Consider the following 19,795-nt stretch of genomic DNA (forward strand, 5'->3'; position numbering starts at 1 on the left):
TTCCACCATGAGTAAAAGCTTGCTGAGGCCTCTCCAGAAGCCGAGCGGATGCCAGTACCAATGCTTATACAGCCGGCAGAACTATGAGCCAAATAAACCCCTTTTCTCTATAAATCACCCAGGCTCAGGTATTCCGTTAGAGCAATGCAAGAAAGGCCTAACACTAGCCTAAAACAGGAAGAAAAAACTTACTCTTGCTCTTGTGGGCTAGAGAAAAGGGGGCCTGAGTTACATACTGGCAGCTCAATTACACTGTCACTTGTAGTAATGTGGAAGATAACACGTGTATTAACGAACTGGCTAAGGACATTTTCATGCAGAATGCTGAAAATGTCAACTGGCTTGTGATAGTTGATAAAGTAGAGAAAGAGATAAACTAAAGAGGGAAATGTTCACCCTTCAACCAAATTTTAGATGAATATTGAGGGCCCAAGACTGAGTCAGTTAGCAGCGTGTTCTAAAAGCAAAATAAAACTTGGAGGCAAAGAACAAATGTAAGATGCTGTAACTGCCCAACAAGTTCTCCTTGCCCGCTGCCTAGACAGACTCAATTTAAGACAGGGGAATTACAATAAAGAGTTTAATCCACACAGGGTCATCTGTACGGGAGACTGTAGTAGTATCATTACTCAAATCAGTCTCCTTAAAGACTTGGGATGGGGTTTTTAAGGACAATTTGGTGGGCAGAGGGTCAGAAAGTGGGGACTACTGATTGGTTGGGTCAGAGATGACATCAGAGGGAGTTGAAGCTGTCCTCTTGTGCTGAGTCAGTTCCTGGGTGGGGGCCACAAGACCAGATGAACCAGTTTATCAATCTGGATAGGGACAGCTGATCCATCAAGTGCAGGGTCTGTAAAATATCTGTTATCTGGGGGAGCAATTTGGAGGGGGTTTAGAATCTTGCCACCTCCAGCTGCATGATTCCTAAACCATAATATCGAATCTTGTAGCTAATTTGTTAGTCCTGCAAAGGCAGTTTATAGTTCCCAGGCCAAAAGGGAGTTTGTTCAGGGAAAGGGCTGGTACCATCTTTGTTTCAAAGTTAAACTATAGGCCGGGTGTGGTGGCTCACACCTGTAATCCCAGCACTTAGGGAGGCTGAGGTGGGCAGATCATTTGAGGTCAAGAGTTCAAGACCAGCCTGGCCAACATGGTGAAACTCTGTCTCTATTAAAAATACAAAAATTAGCCTGGCGTGGTGGCACGCGCCTGTAGTCCTAGCTACTCGGGAGGCTGATGTAGGAGAATCGCTTGAACCCAGGAGGTGGAGGTTGTAGTGGGCCAAGATGGGGCCGCTGCACTCCAGCCTGGGTGAGTGAGACTGTGTCTCAAAACAAAACAAACTATAAGCTAAGTTCCTCCCAAAGTTAGTTCAGCCTGCACCCAGGAATGAATGAGGACAGCTTGGAGGTTAGGAACAAATCACAACTCACTCCAACCTCTGCCTCCCTGGAGTAGCTAGGACTATAGGCACATGCCACCAAGCCCGGCTGATTTTTGTATTTTTTGTAGACAAGAGTTTCACCATGTTGCCCAGGCTGGTCTTGAACTCCTGGCCTCCCAAAGTGTTGGGATTACAGGCATGAGCCACCACGCCAGGCCCAATCACGCTTTTTCAAGTGGTAAAGGAAGGCCAACCCAGAAGGTGGAGTTAGGAAGTAAATCAGGTCCAGTTGTGTGTGGACAAGGTGCCACAGGGATGGCTCTGTGGGTGCAGAGACCTAAGAACTAAAAAGACAAGTTATCTGCCTCCTGCATTCCTTCTACAATGTGAAGAGGAATCCCTTTCAAAAAGTAAGGATGAGTGTATGAAATCTGAATAAGGTTTGCAGTGCAGTGTAAACTGTTCACAGTGTCCCGTGCTTCTGATAGGTCAAGTAAGGACGATGGACGTGGCAACATGGAAGTCACCCATGACTTTGAAAAGCAGTTTTCAGTTTGTGTGAAAGCTTTATTGTGGCAAGTTCAAGTGTGAATGGAAGAGATGGGGGCAGTGGTAGAAGCATAGTTTTTGGATCTTCCCGAATTGCTACATAAAAATAGCAACTAGATAGCAGAATCGAAAATCAAAAGCTGGAAGAGCTGACAACTATCAGTATCTATGTCGGAACAAGCAGAGGGGAAAAAAAAAAAAAGCAAATGACGTATTCAGAGTCAGAAAGTAGGATTATGGTTACCACAGGAGAGGAGAAGAGGGGAACAGGGAGTTCTTTAATGAGTTGTTCTGCAAATTGAAAAGAGTTCTGGAGATTGGCTGCAAAACATTGTGAACGTCCTATGCACTTCATACTACTCAACTGTACACCTAAAAATGGTTAAGCGCCGAGTGTGGTGGCTCACACCTGTAATCCCAGCACTTTGGGAGGCCAAGAGAGAAGGCTCACTTGAGGGTAGGAGTTCAAGACCATCCTGGGCAACAGAGACACCCCGTGTCTACAAAAATTTTTAAAATGAGCCAGGCATAGCGGTGCACACCTGTAGCCCCAAGCCTTCGGGAGGCTGAGGTGGAACAATCGCTTGAGCTCAGGAGCTGGAGGGTGCAGTGAGCTATGATCACACCACTACACTCCAGCCTAGGCAAGAGACCTCGTCTCAAAAAAACAAAAAAATGCTTTACTCCAATTCTCATATTCAGGACAGGGTGTCACTAGCATAAGGGCAGGAAAAAGGAAGTGTGGTCCACAGGAGCTTTCAGAGGAAGAAGACAAGCTTGGGGTTTCATGTTTATATTCTCAACAATTAGCACAACAATGGGAAAAGGAATGTCTTTTTGGTGCTGGGAAAACTGAATATCCACATGTTGAAGAATGAAATTAGACCTTTATTTCATACCATATTCAAAAATCAACCTACAATGAATTAAAGACTTAGCTGTTAAAACCTGAAACTAAAACTAGGTAACAAAAATGTAAACAAATAAGATTACATCAAACTAAAAAGCTTCTGCATAGCAAAGGAAACAACAAAGTTAGGAGACAACCTACAGCATCGGAGAAAATGCTTGCAAACTTAACATCTGATAAGGGGTTAATATTTAAGATACACAAGAAACTCAAAACTGCTCAATAGCAAGAAAACAAACAACCCACTTAAAAAGTGGACAAAGGAACTGAATAGGCATTTCTCAAAAGACATACAAATGGCCAATAGATATATGAAAAAGTGCTCAAGTCAGGCTGGGCGCGGTGGCTCGCGCCTGTTATTCCAGCACTTTGGGAGGCCGAGGCAGGCAGATCACTTAAGGTCAGGAGTTCCAGACCAGCCTGGCCAACATGGTGAAACCATCTCCACCCAAAAAATACAACCGGGCACTGTGACACGTGCCTGTAACCCCAGCTACTCATGAGGTTGAGGTGGGAGAATCACTTGAACCTGGAGGCTGATGGAGGTTGCAGTGAGCTGACATCGTGCCACTGTACTCCAGCTGGGGTGACAGAGTGAGAACCTGTCTCAAAAACAAACAAAAAAATCCAAAAACCTGCAAGTAGAACTACCATATGATCCAGCAACCCCACTAATGGGTATATATCCAAAGGGAATAACATCAGTATGTCAAAGAGAGATCCACACCCCTATGTTCACTGTAGCATTATTCACAATGGCCAAGATATAGAATCAACCCAAGTGTCCACAAATGAATATATAAAGAAAATGTGGCAAGGCGCAGTGGCTCACGCCTGTAATCCCAGCACTTTGGGAGGCCGAGGTTGGCAGATCATGAGGTCAGGAGTTAGAGACCAGCCTGGCCAACATGGTGAAACCCTGTCTCTACTAAAAATACAAAAACTAGCCGGGTGTGGTGGTAGCCACCTGTAGTCCCAGCTGCTACTCGGGAAGCTGAGGCAGGAAAATTGCCTTGAACCCGGGAGACAGAGGTTGCAGTGAGCTGAGATCGTGCCACTGCACTCCAGCCTGGTTGACAGAGCAAGACTCTAAGTCAAAAAAAAAAAAAGAAAGAAAGAAAAAAAAAGTGAGCTGGGCGCAGTGGCTCACGTCTGTAATCCATGCACTTTGGGAGGCTGAGGCAGGATGATTGCTTGAGGTCAGGGCAACATAGTGAGACCCTATCTCTACAAAAAATACAAAAATTAGTCAGGCTTGGTGTTGCATTCTGTGGTCCCAGCTGCTCGGCAGGCTGAGGCAGGAGGATTGCTTGAGTCCAAGAAGTCAAAGCCAAAATAAGCCATGATCACACCACTGTACTCCAGCCTGGGTGACAGAGTGAGACTCTGCCTCAAAAAAAAAAAAAAAAAAAAAAAAAAAGGAAAAGAAAAGTGGCATATATACACAACAGAATAAAAAATTCAGCCTCAAAAAAAAAGGAACTCCTGTAACATGCAACAACTTGGAGGAACCTAGAGGACACGGTTAAGTGAAAAAAGCCAGGCACAAAAAGGCAAATACTTCGTGATTTTACTGATCCATGAAATCTTAAAAAGTCAAACTTCGTAAGTTTGACTTAAGAGATGCAGAGTGTAAAGGTGGTTACTAGGGGCTGGAGGTGGGGGATTGGGTGAGGGGGAGTTCAGGGTGATGTTCGTCAAAGAACACAAAATATCAGCAAGAAAGAATAAGTTCAGATCTACTGTGTAACATGGTGATTAGTTAGGAAACTTGCACTACCTTAAAAATTCTGAGAGTAGGCTGAGTGCGGTGGCTCACGCCTGTAATCCCAGCAGTTTGGGAGGCTGAGGTGGGCGGATCACCTGTGGTCAGGAGTTCAAGACCAGCCTGGCCAACACAGCGAAACCCCATCTCTACTAAAAAATACAAAAATTACCTGGGCATGGTGGCACATGCGTGTAATCCCAGCCACTCGGGAGGCTGAGGCAGGAGAATTGCTTGAGCCTGGGAGGCAGTGGTTGCAGTGAGCTGAGATCACGCCACTGCACCCCAGCCTGGGTGACAGAGCAAGACTCTGTCTCCAAAAAAAAAAAAAAAAAAATTACTGTGAGCTTTTAAATGTTCTCAGCACAAAAACATGAGGTAATACATATGCTAATTAGCATGATTTGGTTATTCCTGAATATATACATATTTCAAAACATCATGTTGCACACCACAGATATGTATCTTTTATTTGTCAATTAAAGGATCAGCATATACTCCATGAAACTTAAAAGAGAGACCTCATTAACATCTGAAGGCAACATCTCTGCAAAACAACTAACTTGAGTACTTTAATTGTATATGTATCTAGCAGAAGAGAAAAAACCAACATAGTTTTAATTTCAAATTTTATTAAAGTACAGAGTTAACAAGTTTTGAGTTTTTTACATAGGAAAAGGCTAGTCAATTCAGATGCTTTATAGAAAAATTAAAAAACAAATAGAAGTCCATGACTAAAGGGGGAAACTAACTTTCAAAAGTTACCAAAATTCTAATCATATCAGAGACAATTATAAATTTCAAACAGTAGATTTACCAGACATATTGCATTTTCAAATTCTAACGTAGCAAAACGTAACCACATAATTTGGCTACAGCTAATCGTTTCAGAAAAGTTTAAAAAATTAGCAAAGTTATATCTATAAAACTTTTGTAGTTTTCTTTTTGCAAAGTAAAAAAAGGCTTAAATCTTTAATGAAGGAAAACAAAACAATCCTCTTAAATTTCTTATAAATAGCTCTCGAGACATATATTACGCATCTGCTGTAATCTTTCTTTACCTGAGAGAATGTCCCAGGATCCTTTATCCCAAAGGATTACCTTAAAGAATTCTTCCATCATTTTGCTCATGTGAATATGATTAAACTCCTGTAGAAGTGGATTGGAACATATGCATTCTTAATCTGCCCTTTCCCATTTGTTTCTTTCTGAAAGGATTTTGCTTAAGGAAAAAAAAAAAAAAGCTCTTTGGTAAAGGCCAAATATTTCAACCTTTCAAAATGACTGCCTCTGTGAAAGATTTGTTGAGGAAGAAGAAAAAAGAGAGAGAGAGAGAAAGGTCTAAACATCTGTGTGAACAGCTCTCCAGCCCTGTGAGGTCAAAGGCCCAACGTTACAGAGCACACCTCTGCCTGAAATGCAAAACTAAGTTAACTAGCAAGTTACAGAAAATAGCCTTCAGAAAATTCCACAGGCCAAGTGGCTCCTGCATTGTCCCTGAAGAAGGAGGGCCCATGTTCTTTCTGGGTGTGTAAGGTTTTACTAAGTTCAAGGTTTGTCCCTTCTTAGTTGTAGGTTGGGTCCTCTTTCACTTCCAAGAGGTATAGGATACTAGAGTACACCAAATGAGACACTATTTAGAAAGGCAATATAGGGAGGGTAAAAGCCTAGGCAGCTTAAATACAGGCTCTGGAATTTCCTTCGGAGGAAGGTGAAGCACCAATGATGGCAAAAATTAAATAAATACATCATCTTAAAAAGGCAGAGGGTAGGCTGCGTGCAGTAGTTTATGCCTGTAATCGCAGTACTTTGGGAAGCCAAGGCAGGCACATTGCTTGAGCTCAGTTTTGAGACCAGCCTGGACAACCCCATCTCTACAAAAAAGTCAAAACTGGCCAGCTGTGACGGCGCAAACCTGTGGTCTCAGCTACTTGGGAGGTGGTCCTTGAGCCCAGGAGGTCAAGCCTGCCATGAGTCAAGATCATGTCACTGCACTCCAGCCTGGGTGACAGAGTGAGCCCGTCTCCAAAAAAAAAATTTAAAAAAAGGCCGAGGGTGACAATTTTGGCATGGGGTGGGAAATTAACATTACACTGAGGTTATTCATAATGAAGGATCTTCTGAGGAATCAGAAATAAACAATGTTGTATGGAAACAGAACCCCAAAACCCCAATAACTCCACCCTCCCCACAGCCCACCCCCACTCTATCTCCCCTTCAAAGAGGCTCCAAATACCTCTGGCAAACAATTTCTTCAGACAAAATGAAGAAGCTTTTTGCCCAAGAAACTGTGGGCAAAAATAAAACTAACCAATGAGTATTTAAAAAAAGCTAGACCCAGTAAAGACGTGGTTGGGTTTCTGAAGGCTTATGATGGAAATAGTCTCTAGTCTCCAGTCAGGTAACATGCCTCGGTATGACACTCCCATAAAAACCCCCACCCCCCTGCCACCCACTTACTGTTTTTACTCATAAAAATGAGGGGAAAACTTTTCTACATCAGACAAATGACACAGAGGAAATATTCACATGCAGCTTTAAAAAATCCTCTTCATCTGTCATCCCTAAATGTGTCTGACCAGCAGCTTCTGGGAATATACTCTTTAAGTCATGTACAAAAAGGTGTAGGAAGCAAATGTCTATTATTTTTAAAAGATATCAGTGAGTTAATCAAATTAACACCATTGTTAGAGCAACTCAAAGCCATTGGCACAATGTTTCCAGTTTCTTAAATCACAATTGCACAAAACTATAGGTTCTTTAAATCCAGGAATGTTGACTCCTTGCCTGAGAATTGTATATCACAATTAATAACCATTAACATTAACTTTGCATTGATAGTCCCTCATCCTCAGATACATCCACATCTCTTTTGTTCATCCAGATACACATGCTAACATTTTCAGCTGAGAATAAAATTCAGAGCAACTGTAACTCTTCCTCCTGCATCAGACCAACCAGCAGAAGGGAACGGGATGTCACAAACCAGATTCACGCATCTGGAAAACGTGGGGTGGCTGGGCTGGCTCCAGAAGGAAGTGACGAGGGCCTTCCACCGGCCACACTCCCTTGCTTGGGCTTCCCTGAGCTGCTTTCTGCAGAGGAAAGGGCCAGCCACGGCCAGCCAAGGAATCCAAGGCCTTGTCAGCTCGACCTTGACTGGGCGTAAGGTCAGTTTCTCAAATCACACCAGCTGGCAGCCAGACCCAGTCAAGAAGACAAAGTAAAGGCTCTGCTAGACCTCAGCAGGAGGAAAACAATGAAACTAGTCACAATACTGCTCCGGCCCCTGATCTGCTTCTCCTCAGGGTGTTTCCTAAAGACAACCCCCAAGGCCCTAGGCCACTGCAACACAGCTACTGTGTATGACACATGGCCCCACTCCCTGAGCCCATTCTTGGCCCACAGAGCTCCTGGGCCCTAACTGGTTCCCCGAGGAACCGGTTAGCCTTTCATTTTGCGACTCCAGATCAATCTTTGAACTGCTAAGTACAGAGCTCCTCACCTACAAAAGGAAATTTAATGGAGTTTACAAAACAAGGCTCTCTTAACCACACACACAGATGGAGTGCCTTTTGAAACTGAATCTCAAACACTCTAAGTAGGGAAAGTTCTAAAGGAATTCGTCCCCTGTAATTTGTTTCCCCATGGGTTTTCTTGGGAGAAGGGCAAAGGAATGAATAGAAAGAATTTCACTAATTTCACCCACCAGCATTTTGGCACACGGAAGCTCAGCTTAGGTGGCACTCAATTCTGCCCAACTCATACAGTAGAGCACAGAAAAAAATGACTAGGCTGAACCTTTTATTCTTAGATCCTCACTTCCAGAGAGCTCGAGAAGATTCTTTTCATCCCGAATGAAATTCTAACATTTTCCAGCAAGTAAACCTTTTCCCTGCCTGAGAACATCAACACTGAAAATAGGAATCATCTTGGGTAGCTGCCGAAAGTCACGTTTCTGTATTACTTTACAAGTATGTATTTTGGAAATTCCTGTGCAGTGTGATCTTGGCTCACTGCAACCTCCGCCTCCCGGGTTCAAGTGATTCTCATGCCTCAGCCTCCGAGTAGCTGGGATTACAGGCACACGCTACCACACCCGGCTAGTTTTTCTCTTTTTAGTAGAGACGGGGTTTCACTGTGTTAGCCAGGCTGGTCTTGAACTCCTGACCTCAAGTGATCCACCTGCCTCTGCCCACCTCTCTTTAAGTATATTCAGCTACTCCCACACATTGTCTAACAGGCTTCCTCTGGTCAGCGTGTCTGAGATCCTCACCTCAGAAATTCTCACGTTAGCAAATCTACTCCAAGGATGCCAGAATGAACCTGAACGGTATGGTCACATTACAGATCCAGAATACAAAACGTCTTCTGCTTTTACAGTTTCAAAGGCCTCAAGGTGGAGAAGAAACTGAGGGGCTGGCCTCAACACCTGAAAGAGCAGTGCATGCAGCGGGCTTCAACACGAAGCAGCTTTTCAGTTAAGGTCCTAAAAGTATTATCATTATCAACAGCACAAACAAGAAAGAATGATAGCCCTCCGTTGCTTAGGCAAAGAAAACAACATGAATCTTGTTCTATAATAGTGTGAATAACACCATAAATAAGCGCCGTACTTATTGCGGTCACTCGGATCAGATAGTGATAATACGGTGGAGAACCACGTGGGGGGTGACCAGGCAAATTGTGCTTTTTCACATTATTACAAAGACATGGGACCCAGAAAAGATGCGACCTCGGGGAAGGGTGCAGGCAGAGAGTGAAGTCTGTGATTCCCAGCATCACAACCTCAAAAGGAGATGTTTAGGGGCCATGAGGAGGCAGCACTGAGGGTACAGTTGAAAAGCAGATGCCACCTCTTGCACCCTATAAATACCAGGGGCCCTGCAGGCTGAGTCCTGTCCTCAAAGCCGCCTGGGGACAAGGCTCTAAGAGGCGGAAGTGAGTGAGAGGGGTCTGGATTCTGTTAGGGGCTGGGGACTCAAGATTTTGGCATATTTTCTATTCCAAGGATGAGAATGACTGGCCACACAAGGTATTTCACAGGTATCCCTGTGAAAAGATGCTGTCTCCCAAATTCTGTTTTGGCAAAAACATGCAGAAGGAAGTCAACATAACCGGTATCCACTTTCTAGGGGTAAGATATTTCAACCGTGATCAGTTTGGCTGAAAATTTCAATTCCTTTGGGACAAACTGGTAGTTTCTTTTTGAATTTCAAAAGAAAAAAGTTAATCAGGAGATATTTTTTTTTTTTTTTCCTCACAGCCTTTTCAGACCCACTCAGGCACAGGGCGCCAGTCCCTGCTTAACCCCCGGGGACACTGTTCAAACGATGGCACTTTCCAGGCTGTAGGCCAGCAAAGCCCAGGGGACCGCTGATATCGTCACACAGAGAACTCCCGGGTGGGGCAGCAGAGGGGAGCGACCAGCGTACACAGGTACAACAGCACGCATATCCAGCAGGAGGCCATCTTGACCCAGAAGATGGACCAGCTCCCGCTGAAGAAGCTCTCGATGTTGGCACTTTCGTAGCTGTGGAAACAAGAGACCCAGCCGCGGTCAAAGCAGGAACGTACTGAGATACAATTCACTAATTCACATCCATTTGTAATGTACAACTCAACCGCTTTTAATGCATTCATACACAGACTTGTGCTACCATCAACACAACCCATTTCCAAACATTCTCATCACCCCCAAAAGAAACCATGCACCCCTTATGTGCTCTCCCCTTCCCCATGGCCCCCCGGCCCATCCCCGGCATTCACCAATCTACTTTCTGTCTCTATGGATTTGCCTATTCCAGACAGTTGATATAAAAGGAATCACATGGCCTCTTGTGTGTGGCTTTTTTGCCTCACGTACCATTTCCAAGTTTCAGCCATGTGGTAGCATGTGCCAGTCCTTCATTCCTTTTTATTGCTAACTAGTATCTTAACTTAGCAGTCAAACAAATTATGATACAACTGAAGCTGTGGACCTGCAGCAAAAGTATGAACCCCTGTGTAGTGACAGGGAAGGTCAGGTCAATCATGTACTGCCAAGTTAAAAAAAGCACATTTTGTTGTATGCAGTCACCAGGTGATGGTCATTTGGGATGTTTCCCCTTTTTGACTATCACAATTGATGCTGGTATGAACATCCCTATGTAAGTTTTGTGGACCTAGTTTTCTTTTTGTCTTAGGTACACGCTCAGGAGTGGAAGAGCTGGATTACATTGTAACTCAATGTTTAATTGTTTAAGGAGCTGCCAAACTCTTTTCCAAAGTAGATTTCACATTCAAACCAGCAATGTAAGAGGGTTCCAATTTCTCCACTTCCTCGACATTTGTTATTATCTGCCTTTTTAATTATAGCTTTCTCCATCTTTTCTTAAGCTTCCCAAGCCAAAAGTTTCCAGCAGTTCCCACAGCATCACTGGGAAGCATTAAAGCTCCCTTCTCCTCTCCTCCTTCAGGAAGAATCTCTCCACTCACTGTCCTTGAAACCACCACTCCCACCACCCCTACCCCAATTCCCTTTGCTCATTTCATTTTTCTCCCCAATACTCATCACCATCTAACACACCATATTTGACTTGGGTCATAGTCTGTCTCTCCCGCTAGACTACAAACCCTGCCTCCTAGAACCGTGTGGCACATAGGAGCCACTTGCACATCTGTTGAATGAATGATAAAAGAAGTACAATGAGCCTACATGTCTAAGCTTAACTTAGCAGTCAAACAAATTATGATACAACTGAAGCTGTGGACCTGCAGCAAAAGTATGAACCTCTGTGTAGTGACAGGGAAGGTCAGGTCAATCATGTACTGCCAAGTTAAAAAAAAAAAAAAGCCTCCAGGGGAAAACATGTACAATGACATTTACATTAAAAAAAAAAAAAAAATTAGCCGGGTGCGGTGGCTCACGCCTGTAATCTCAGCACTTTGGGAGGCCGAGGTGGGTGGATCACAAGGTCAGGAGTTCAAGACCAGCCTGGCCAATATGGTGAAATCCCATCTCTACTAAAAACAAAACAAAAAAAATTAGCCAGTGTGGTAGCAGTGCCTGTAGTCCCAGCTACCTGAAAGGCTGAGGCAGGAGAATCACTTGAACCCAGGGGCGGAGGTTGCAGTGAGCCGAGATTGCACCACTGCACTCCAGTCTGGGTGACAGAGCGATACTCCATCTAAAAAAAAAAAAAAAAAAAATTACGTAGGTTTATAAATGCACAGAAAAGGAATACACATCCTAGCAGTAGTTATCTGTGTGGGGGGAGTAGAGGTGGGTGGGGGTACCACACTGTTACTTTTCATAATTACACATTTAGTTTGTATTTTAAAAAAAGATGTTTCCAACTTTTGTGATGAAAATGAAGAAAAATGGGGAAGAAGATACACAAAATTTGAAGTAGAAAAAAAGGGATATTTTCTCTTTCTGAAAGGCAGATGAATGCTTAGGAATTCCCATTTTTCCTCCATTACCATGTTTTCCAGATTGTCCATATAGAGCTAACCTTCCATTTTCTTAAAGTTGCCATAGCATCGCCAGTTTCCAGGGTTAGAACATACCCGTCCACTGTTAAAACTCGGAACTCGCTTATAATCCCAGCACTTTGGGAGGCCAAGGCAGGTGGATCACTTGAGGTCAGGAGTTCAAGACCAGCCTGGCCAACATGGTGAAACCCCGTCTCTACTAAAAATACAAAAATTAGCTAGGCATAGTGGCGCGTGTATGTAATCCCAGCTACTCGGGAGGCTGAGGCACAAGAATCGCTTGAACCCGGGAGGCAGAGGTTGCAGTGAGCCAGGATTGTGCCACTGCACTCCACCTGGGCAATGCAGTGAGACTCCTTTGCAAACAAACAAACAAACATGAACAGCACTTAACTCTTAAGACTTCACTTCAAAAATACCTAAGCAAATGGGCCACTCACTTGAACCAGTTGGTGACGGTCATCATCACATACAGGGAAGCCAGGAAAAACACAAAGTGGAAGTAGGAGTAGATGTAGACGGTGCCTTTCTTCTCGTCATAAATGACCCGTGGTCCCTCCTTCCCCTGCTGCTGCTCTTCAGTGTCTGTGAAGCACAAAGGGAGCCCAGGCTCAGTGAGTGAATGTGTGTGTTTACCATTCAGCAAAGCCACACTTGCTAATTCTACAGGGCTGTCAGTAGAAAAGATGCCAGAAAGCCATCTGTACCCTCTGGCAACTTCAATTTGTGCCCTAAGCACAAAACCCCCACCCCACCCTAGCAACTACCTAATGCCACATTTATTTTTATTTATTTATTTTTTGAGATGGAGTTTTGCTCTTTTTGCCCAGGCTGGAGTACAGTGGTGCGATCATGGGTCACTGCAACCTCTGCCTCCCAGGTTCAAGACATTCTCCTGTCTCGGCCTCCTGAGTAGCTGGGATTACAGGCGCACGGCACCATACCAGGCTAATTTTGTATTGTTTTTTAGTAGAGACAGGGTTTCACCATGTTGGCCAGGCTCGTCTCAAACTCCTGACCTCAGGTGATCCACCCGCCTCAACCTCCCAAAGTGCTGGGATTACAGGCATAAGTCATTGCGCCTGGTCTGCCACATTTATTTTAACAGAAAGAGAACCCTTAAAAACCCTTAAAGACGTAAAACTTACTATAAGCTTTGCAGAAACTGAGAGAGAGTAAAACAAGAATTAGTTCTTAAGCCCTTGGAATCCTCCAGTCCAAGAAGGAAAGTAAAGTGAAGGAATGAAATGGCCCCAAAATAAGGTATCAGGACCTCTTGGTATTTTCCAAATCATTCCTTTTTTTAAAATGTGCTTTCTGATTCTCTAAAGCTCACTGTATAATTTAACTTACATATAAACCAAAATTTGGACTGATTCTCCCTACCAGAATAACACAAACTAAACTCAGCTATCCTTCAGGAAGAATGTGAAAAGTATAAGTATATAAGCAGTCAATCAGCTTTAGAATAAGTTTCCCCTTACTATTCAAGTTATTTGTGTCTGAATCCCAAATGACAACAGATTAGAGCTATAGGACTGCAGTGTCACACAGATGCAAAGAATAAAAGTACTCTGCTTACCCTCTCCACCAGGACTGAAGCAAAAACAACAGCGGGCTATCTGTGAAAGCAAAAGCAACAGTCAGACGGCTTGTGTTCTATTTCTAGTCCACCTCAGTAAGGCAGCAGTAACCCTTATCTGAACAACCTCCCAGGCCCTGAATTGCATGTATCCCTTCAAAAGATGTGGACTGTTCTTTCCCAGGTATGCTGGGTGTTGGTGACAGGAAACACCATGGAGGCAGATGTGCCAGAGATCCTCATCCATGGACTTGGTACTTGTTCCTGCTACCATGAATGCTGGCAGCAGAGCCTTCAGACAGCAGCTCCTTTACCCTTCTTGGGTAACCGCCATGGAATGGCTGATCACAGCAGGGGTAAAGGCCGTGTCATCATGGCCCCTGGGGTTAGGGAGGCTTTGTCCAGCTGCACTGTCCTTCAACTTCACCCTCTGCCCAATTTTGCCTCCTTCCCCTTCTCCCTCCACATGTGCTGATTTTTAATAAATATCCCTCAACCTCTGCTTCTGGAGAACTTAATGTGAAACCCAATGAATATGACAAGAGCCCCACTCCCCCGGCATTCCCTTCTCGTGCTTTGCCTTCAATGCTATTTCATTAAATCGTCTTTGACCTTTGCATTGGGCTTATCATTATCCTGCGTACAGCTGAGGAAACTGGGGTCAGGCAGGTTAACTGACCAAAGTCACCAAACTAGCTTAGTGACAGAGCTGGGACAGACGAATGCAGGATGGGGACGCCAAGATCCATGATTCACAGTAGGTAACACGTGGTGTCTAGGAGCTTGGTGAAGCCGGTAGAATCTGAAATAGTAAAGCGAAGGAATCTGGAAGCAGCCTACCCATGTTTCCTATCAAAATCAAGCTGTTGCATGGGCCGTGGACAGGGATGGAGGGAATGCTTGCCTTTGAAGCATCTCTGGTACCTTGTGAATTTTTTTTAATCATTATTTCTTTTCTTTTCTTTTTTCTTTTTTTGAGATGGAGTTTCGCTCTTATTGCCCAGGCTGAGTGCAATGGCACGATCTTGGCTCACTGCAAACTCTGCCTCTCGGGTTCAAGCAATTCTCCTGCCTCAGCCTCCTGAGTAGCTGGGATTACAGACATGTGCCACCACACCTGGTTAATTTTGTATTTTTAGTAGAGACAGGGTTTCTCCATGTTGGTCAGGTTGGTCTCGAACTCCACGCCTCAGGTGATCTGCCCGCCTTGGCCTCTCGAAGTGCTGGGATTACAGGCGTGAGCCACCGCGCCCGGCCATTATTTCTTACCTACTCAAAACAATAAACTTAATTTTTAAAAATCAGGTTATGTGTATTCCCAGCTATTTGGGAGGCTGAGGGAGGAAGATTGCTTAAGCCTATGAGTTTGAGGCTGCAGTAAGCTGTGATCCCACCACTGCACTCCAGCCTGGGTGACAGAGGCCCTGTCTCAAAAAAAAAAATAAAATAAAATAAAATAAAATAAAAAGAAAAGAAAAAAAGTACGTGATTTCAGAAAGACTCTGGTAAACAGAGTACAAAGACTGCCTGGGAAGTGCAGTGTCCTTGGCACTTTGGGGCTGAAGATATTTCAGCTACAAAGAACAGAGAGCCAAGGATGAGAATATGAGAGCTTGAGCCTTCATCTCATTTGTATATCAAGGCCAAGCCCTTGTTTCCCTGCTTGGCAAGGAAACCTTTAACAGAGGTATTAGCCTTAACAGGAGCTTGGATTAAGTGGCATGGTCTGAAAACCACTAATTCATTCAGTGGGCCCAAGACATGGTATGCTGAAGTCTTAGTTCTTTTGAAGCTCAAGTTATTGTAAGAAACTATGAACTCTCACTTTCAAAGTTGTATCCTGTGAAATGTGATGCAGGAGAGCGAACCAACTTCCATCCTGCATGCTCTCCAGTTCAGAAGGAAACACTAGGACATTTTCCCTTGGACTGAGAAGAAAAACATCCTCTCTTAAATCTAACTTGGAGACTTGCTGTTCTTTGAGCTTGAACTCTGTACACAATAGGGACATTGAAACCATCACCATACAACCTCAGCAGGTGGCCACCTAGTCAATGGTGAGAACAAACACCCCTTCTACAGACCATTCTCTTCTGTGTAACAGGCAGTAACCTATTCAAACTCAGCACAGTTTTCTCCTTTGGGCAACAGAAAGAGTTGGAGAATGATGCTGGCAGACTGACAACCCTTCATAATGGCTCACTATCTCCAGGTCAGGTGCAAGAGAGACCATCCTATCCCCAGACGCCCAGCTGCAGAGTGAAGTGCCCGTATCTGGACAGACACCAGGGCTTTTCCATCCACGGAAAGCTATTAGAACGCACGCAGTGGCCGGATGCCAGCTGCCCACAGTCAGCAGGAAGAACCAGGGTTCAGCAGCTCAGCTCCTGGGCAGCAGTGGTCAAGAACACAGACTCTGGGACCAGAGTATACGGTTTACATTCTGGCAAATCAAAACCTGTGAGGCTTAAATGACTTCACTCTGCTGGTTTTCCCCTCTGTAAAATGGAGGTAATAGCATGTCACTGGGTTTTTATGAGGATTAAGTGAAATCACATAGGAAGAACTTAGAACAGTGCCTGGGACATAGCAAGTGCTGTAAGTCTTAGTCATGCTTGAACCCCTGGTTCTTTTCGTTCTTGGCTCACAGCTGAGTCCTTCCCTGGTTGCCTCCATCTGATTAGACCCTTCTGATGTTGGTAGATGAGAGCCCCAGAAAGACCTTTGCACAATTAAGAAAGTAACAGACATTTTGTTGACTGATAGGCACCTGCTGAACACCTGGAGGCGCTGAATGTGCAGGCAACCAATGTATTGTTCATAACACTCTACCTGACAAAACGCCCACCTGATGGAACTGACATTCAGTTACACAAGTTAATGTATCTACCACGTTCAACAGCGTCAGGCACAGCAGATACGGTTCCTTCCCTTTCCTCTCTCCTTCCTTCCAAACAGTTATTACATAATCTCACAGCCATGCTGTGTATGGAGGGCACAGACAAGTATGAAACAGGTGGATGGATCAGAAGTTAAAATAAAACCCACCCAGACCCCATTATGGCAAGGGAAGAGCGCAGGGTGCAGCCTGACAAGGTTACCTGAGCCTCTGGTTCGGGGCGAGTGGCAGGATGCCACCCAAAAGGCCAGCTTTCTTTTTTTTTTTTTGAGACGGAGTCTCGCTCTGTCGCCCAGGCTGGAGTTCAGTGGCGCAATCTCGGCTCACTACAAGCTCCGCATCCCGGGTTCCCGCCATTCTCCTGCCTCAGCCTCCCGAAGGCCAGCTTTCTTACAGAAAATCAAGAACGGACTGATTCATTTTAATCCCATAGCATACAAAGGAAAGCAGGAAAGCATTTATTTTTCCTTTTTCTTTTTTTTTTTTTGAGTCAAAGTTTCACTCTATTGCCCATGCTGGAGTGCAGTGGTATGATCTTGGCTCACTGCAACTTCTGCCACCAGGGTTCAAGTGATTCTTGTGTCTCAGCCTCCCAAGTAGCTGGGAATATACGTGTGAGCCACCACACCTGGTTAATTTTTGTATTTTTAGTAGAGATGGGGTTTCACCATGTTGGCCAGGCTGGTCTTGAACTCCTGACCTCAGGTGATCCACCCGCCTCGGCCTCCCAAAGTGCTGGGATTACAGGTGTGAGCCACCACACCTGGCCAGCATTTATTTTTCTATACAAAAATCTCTTTTTTCCCGAGCAGAAAAACAGGATCATGGAATGCAGATTGATTAAAGACACAAACACAAAAGGTCTTCCTGAGAAATGGATCTTCTGAGATGAAGCAGAACAGGAAAAGGAAATGAACTTACTTCCAATTCAGGAGCTGCATATCGCCCCTGCAGAGCGTCAGAACTTGATCTTGTTGTTGATGTCAAACTAAGAAACAAACAAAAAAGTCAGCTGGGCGTATTAACACGTTACAACACATGGAACGAAGGGGAACGCTGGCTGGTCAGTGCTCTGACGAGAGCCGCAGTGTAACCTAGTGACTTAAATCAAAGCAATGTATTTTAATATCTCTCCTTATTCCAAAATTGGCTGGCTGATTCTATAGTTGATATCATTTTACACGGATTGCATTAGATCGTTTTATGCAAAGAAGTCTGTAGGTAGAGAAGTAAGATATCTTGGTTTTCAGTGTTGCTTTTTTCCTCTCCTCCCTCAAATGTTAGAATAGTTTTCTAATTTCACTTTCTCTTTCCCTCCCTTTGACTAGTCTTGCTTAGAGGGAATCAAAAGCAACGAACCCAGAGATGGCAACAGAAAGCAAGGGCGTGAGAGCAAAAGTCGCAGTTATTTACTGTGATAGCCTATAGCAGAACAAGGCTTGCTGTTTGGAAATTTAACAGAGTAGCAGTCGATGTAATAAAAAATTCTGCCACTTCCCCGAGACCTAGAAAGGTAAAATGTTAGAAAATTTGCCTTGCATGGGGCAAAATAATTTATTTTTTCTGAAAACAAGAACAGGCCAGAGGTAGTGGCTCATGCCTATAACACACTGAGAGGAAGGGGTGGGTGAGAGGATCGCTTGAGGCCAGGAGTTTGAGAAGAGCCTGGGCAACACAGCAAGGCCTCGTCTCCACAAAACAAAAACACAGAACATTTTAAGCAAATAGAAATATATACCATACTTACGGTTCCAGCTAACTTTAGAGATTGATTTAGCAAATATTTACTGAAGGCCCACTACGTGTCAGGCCCGATTCTAAGCACTGGGGACTCACTGACACAGGCAACAATCCTGCCACCAGGTAGCTTCTGAGCTGGCCTGACATGGGCTGGGCGTGTTGGTGCTCAAGAAGCTGGTCTGCTCATGGGAAGGTGGGACACACACTCATCTCAATCCAGCGAACCCCATGGAGCAACACTGCGCAATCTCATCCTCTTTCCCAAGGAGAGAAGAGATCAATGAGACAGAGATAAACAATAAAATGCTTTCCTCATACAGGAGCCACTGAGATCCAAGTTTGCTGCTTCTTTTGTGGTCCGCTCAAGCACAATAGCATCATTTTCATTTCTGCTTTGAAATGACGGATGCTAATCCAGGCCCACGCCACTCCACCTCCTGTGTGCCTGGTCAGACAAAGACAGAAACATCTCCCGGTGACTGCGCACCCAAGGAACACAACACCTGATCCGGCATTTAAGAGTGGCCTGGGATGGAATTGTTGTGAGGAAAACTCCTTAAAAATATGCTAGGGCCGGGCGCGGTGGCTCAAGCCTGTAATCCCAGCACTTTGGGAGGCCGAGACGGGCGGATCACGAGGTCAGGAGATCGAGACCATACTGGCTAACACGGTGAAACCCCGTCTCTACTAAAAAATACAAAAAAAAATAGCCGGGCGAGGTGGCGGGCGCCTGTAGTCCCAGCTACTCGGGAGGCTGAGGCGGGAGAATGGCGTAAACCCGGGAGGCGGAGCTTGCAGTGAGCTGAGATCCGGCCACTGCACTCCAGCCTGGGCGACAGAGCAAGACTCCGTCTCAAAAAAAAAAAAAAAAGAGTGGCCTGGCTGGCAAAATTGACAAATGGGATCTAATTAAACTAAAGAGCTTCTGCACAGCAAAAGAAACTACCATCAGAGTGAACAGGTAATCTACAGAACGGGAGAAAATTTTTGCAATCTATCCATCTGACAAAGGGCCAATATCCAGAATCTACACAGAACTTAAACAAATTCACAAGAAAAAAAATCAAACCACCCCATCAAAAAGTGGGCAAAGAATACGAACAGACACTTCTCAAAAGAAGACATTTATGCAGCCAACAGACACATGAAAAAATGCTCATCATCACTGGCCATCAGAGAAATGCAAATCAAAACCATAATAAGATACCATCTCACACCAGTTAGAATGGCGATCATTAAAAAGTCAGGAAACAACAGATGCTGGAGAGGATGTGGAGAAATAGGAAGACTTTTACACTGTTGGTGGGACTGTAAACTAGTTCAACCATTGTGGAAGACAGTGTGGAGATTCCTCAAGGATCTAGAACTAGAAATACCGTTTGACCCAGCCTTCCCATTACTGGGTATATATACCCAAAGGATTATAAATCATGCTGCTATAAAGACACACGCACATGTATGTTTATTGCAGCACTATTCACAACAGCAAA

General features: G+C 44.5%; 1 protein-coding gene across 2 annotated transcripts in view; it reads right to left on the reverse strand.

The window, feature by feature from the left end:
- SERINC5 (serine incorporator 5) overlaps positions 1-19,795 on the reverse strand; it is a 156,785-nt gene that overhangs the window by 20,180 nt on the left and 116,810 nt on the right. The window contains exons 9-12 of one of the 2 annotated variants that reach the window (XM_011934330.1): positions 17,487-17,553; positions 13,667-13,706; positions 12,525-12,669; positions 5,053-10,141 (exon numbers count right to left, since the gene is read on the reverse strand). In XM_011934330.1, the coding sequence (XP_011789720.1) occupies positions 9,994-10,141; positions 12,525-12,669; positions 13,667-13,706; positions 17,487-17,553 (400 nt within the window). In that variant the 3' untranslated portion in view covers positions 5,053-9,993. Of the gene's footprint in view, positions 1-5,052; positions 10,142-12,524; positions 12,670-13,666; positions 13,707-17,486; positions 17,554-19,795 lie in introns of those variants that run through there. The other variant, XM_011934331.1, reaches the window with a different exon arrangement.

Source organism: Colobus angolensis, unplaced genomic scaffold (assembly GCF_000951035.1).
Source record: "Colobus angolensis palliatus isolate OR3802 unplaced genomic scaffold, Cang.pa_1.0 Scaffold134, whole genome shotgun sequence".
NCBI classification, from domain to species: domain Eukaryota; kingdom Metazoa; phylum Chordata; class Mammalia; order Primates; family Cercopithecidae; genus Colobus; species Colobus angolensis.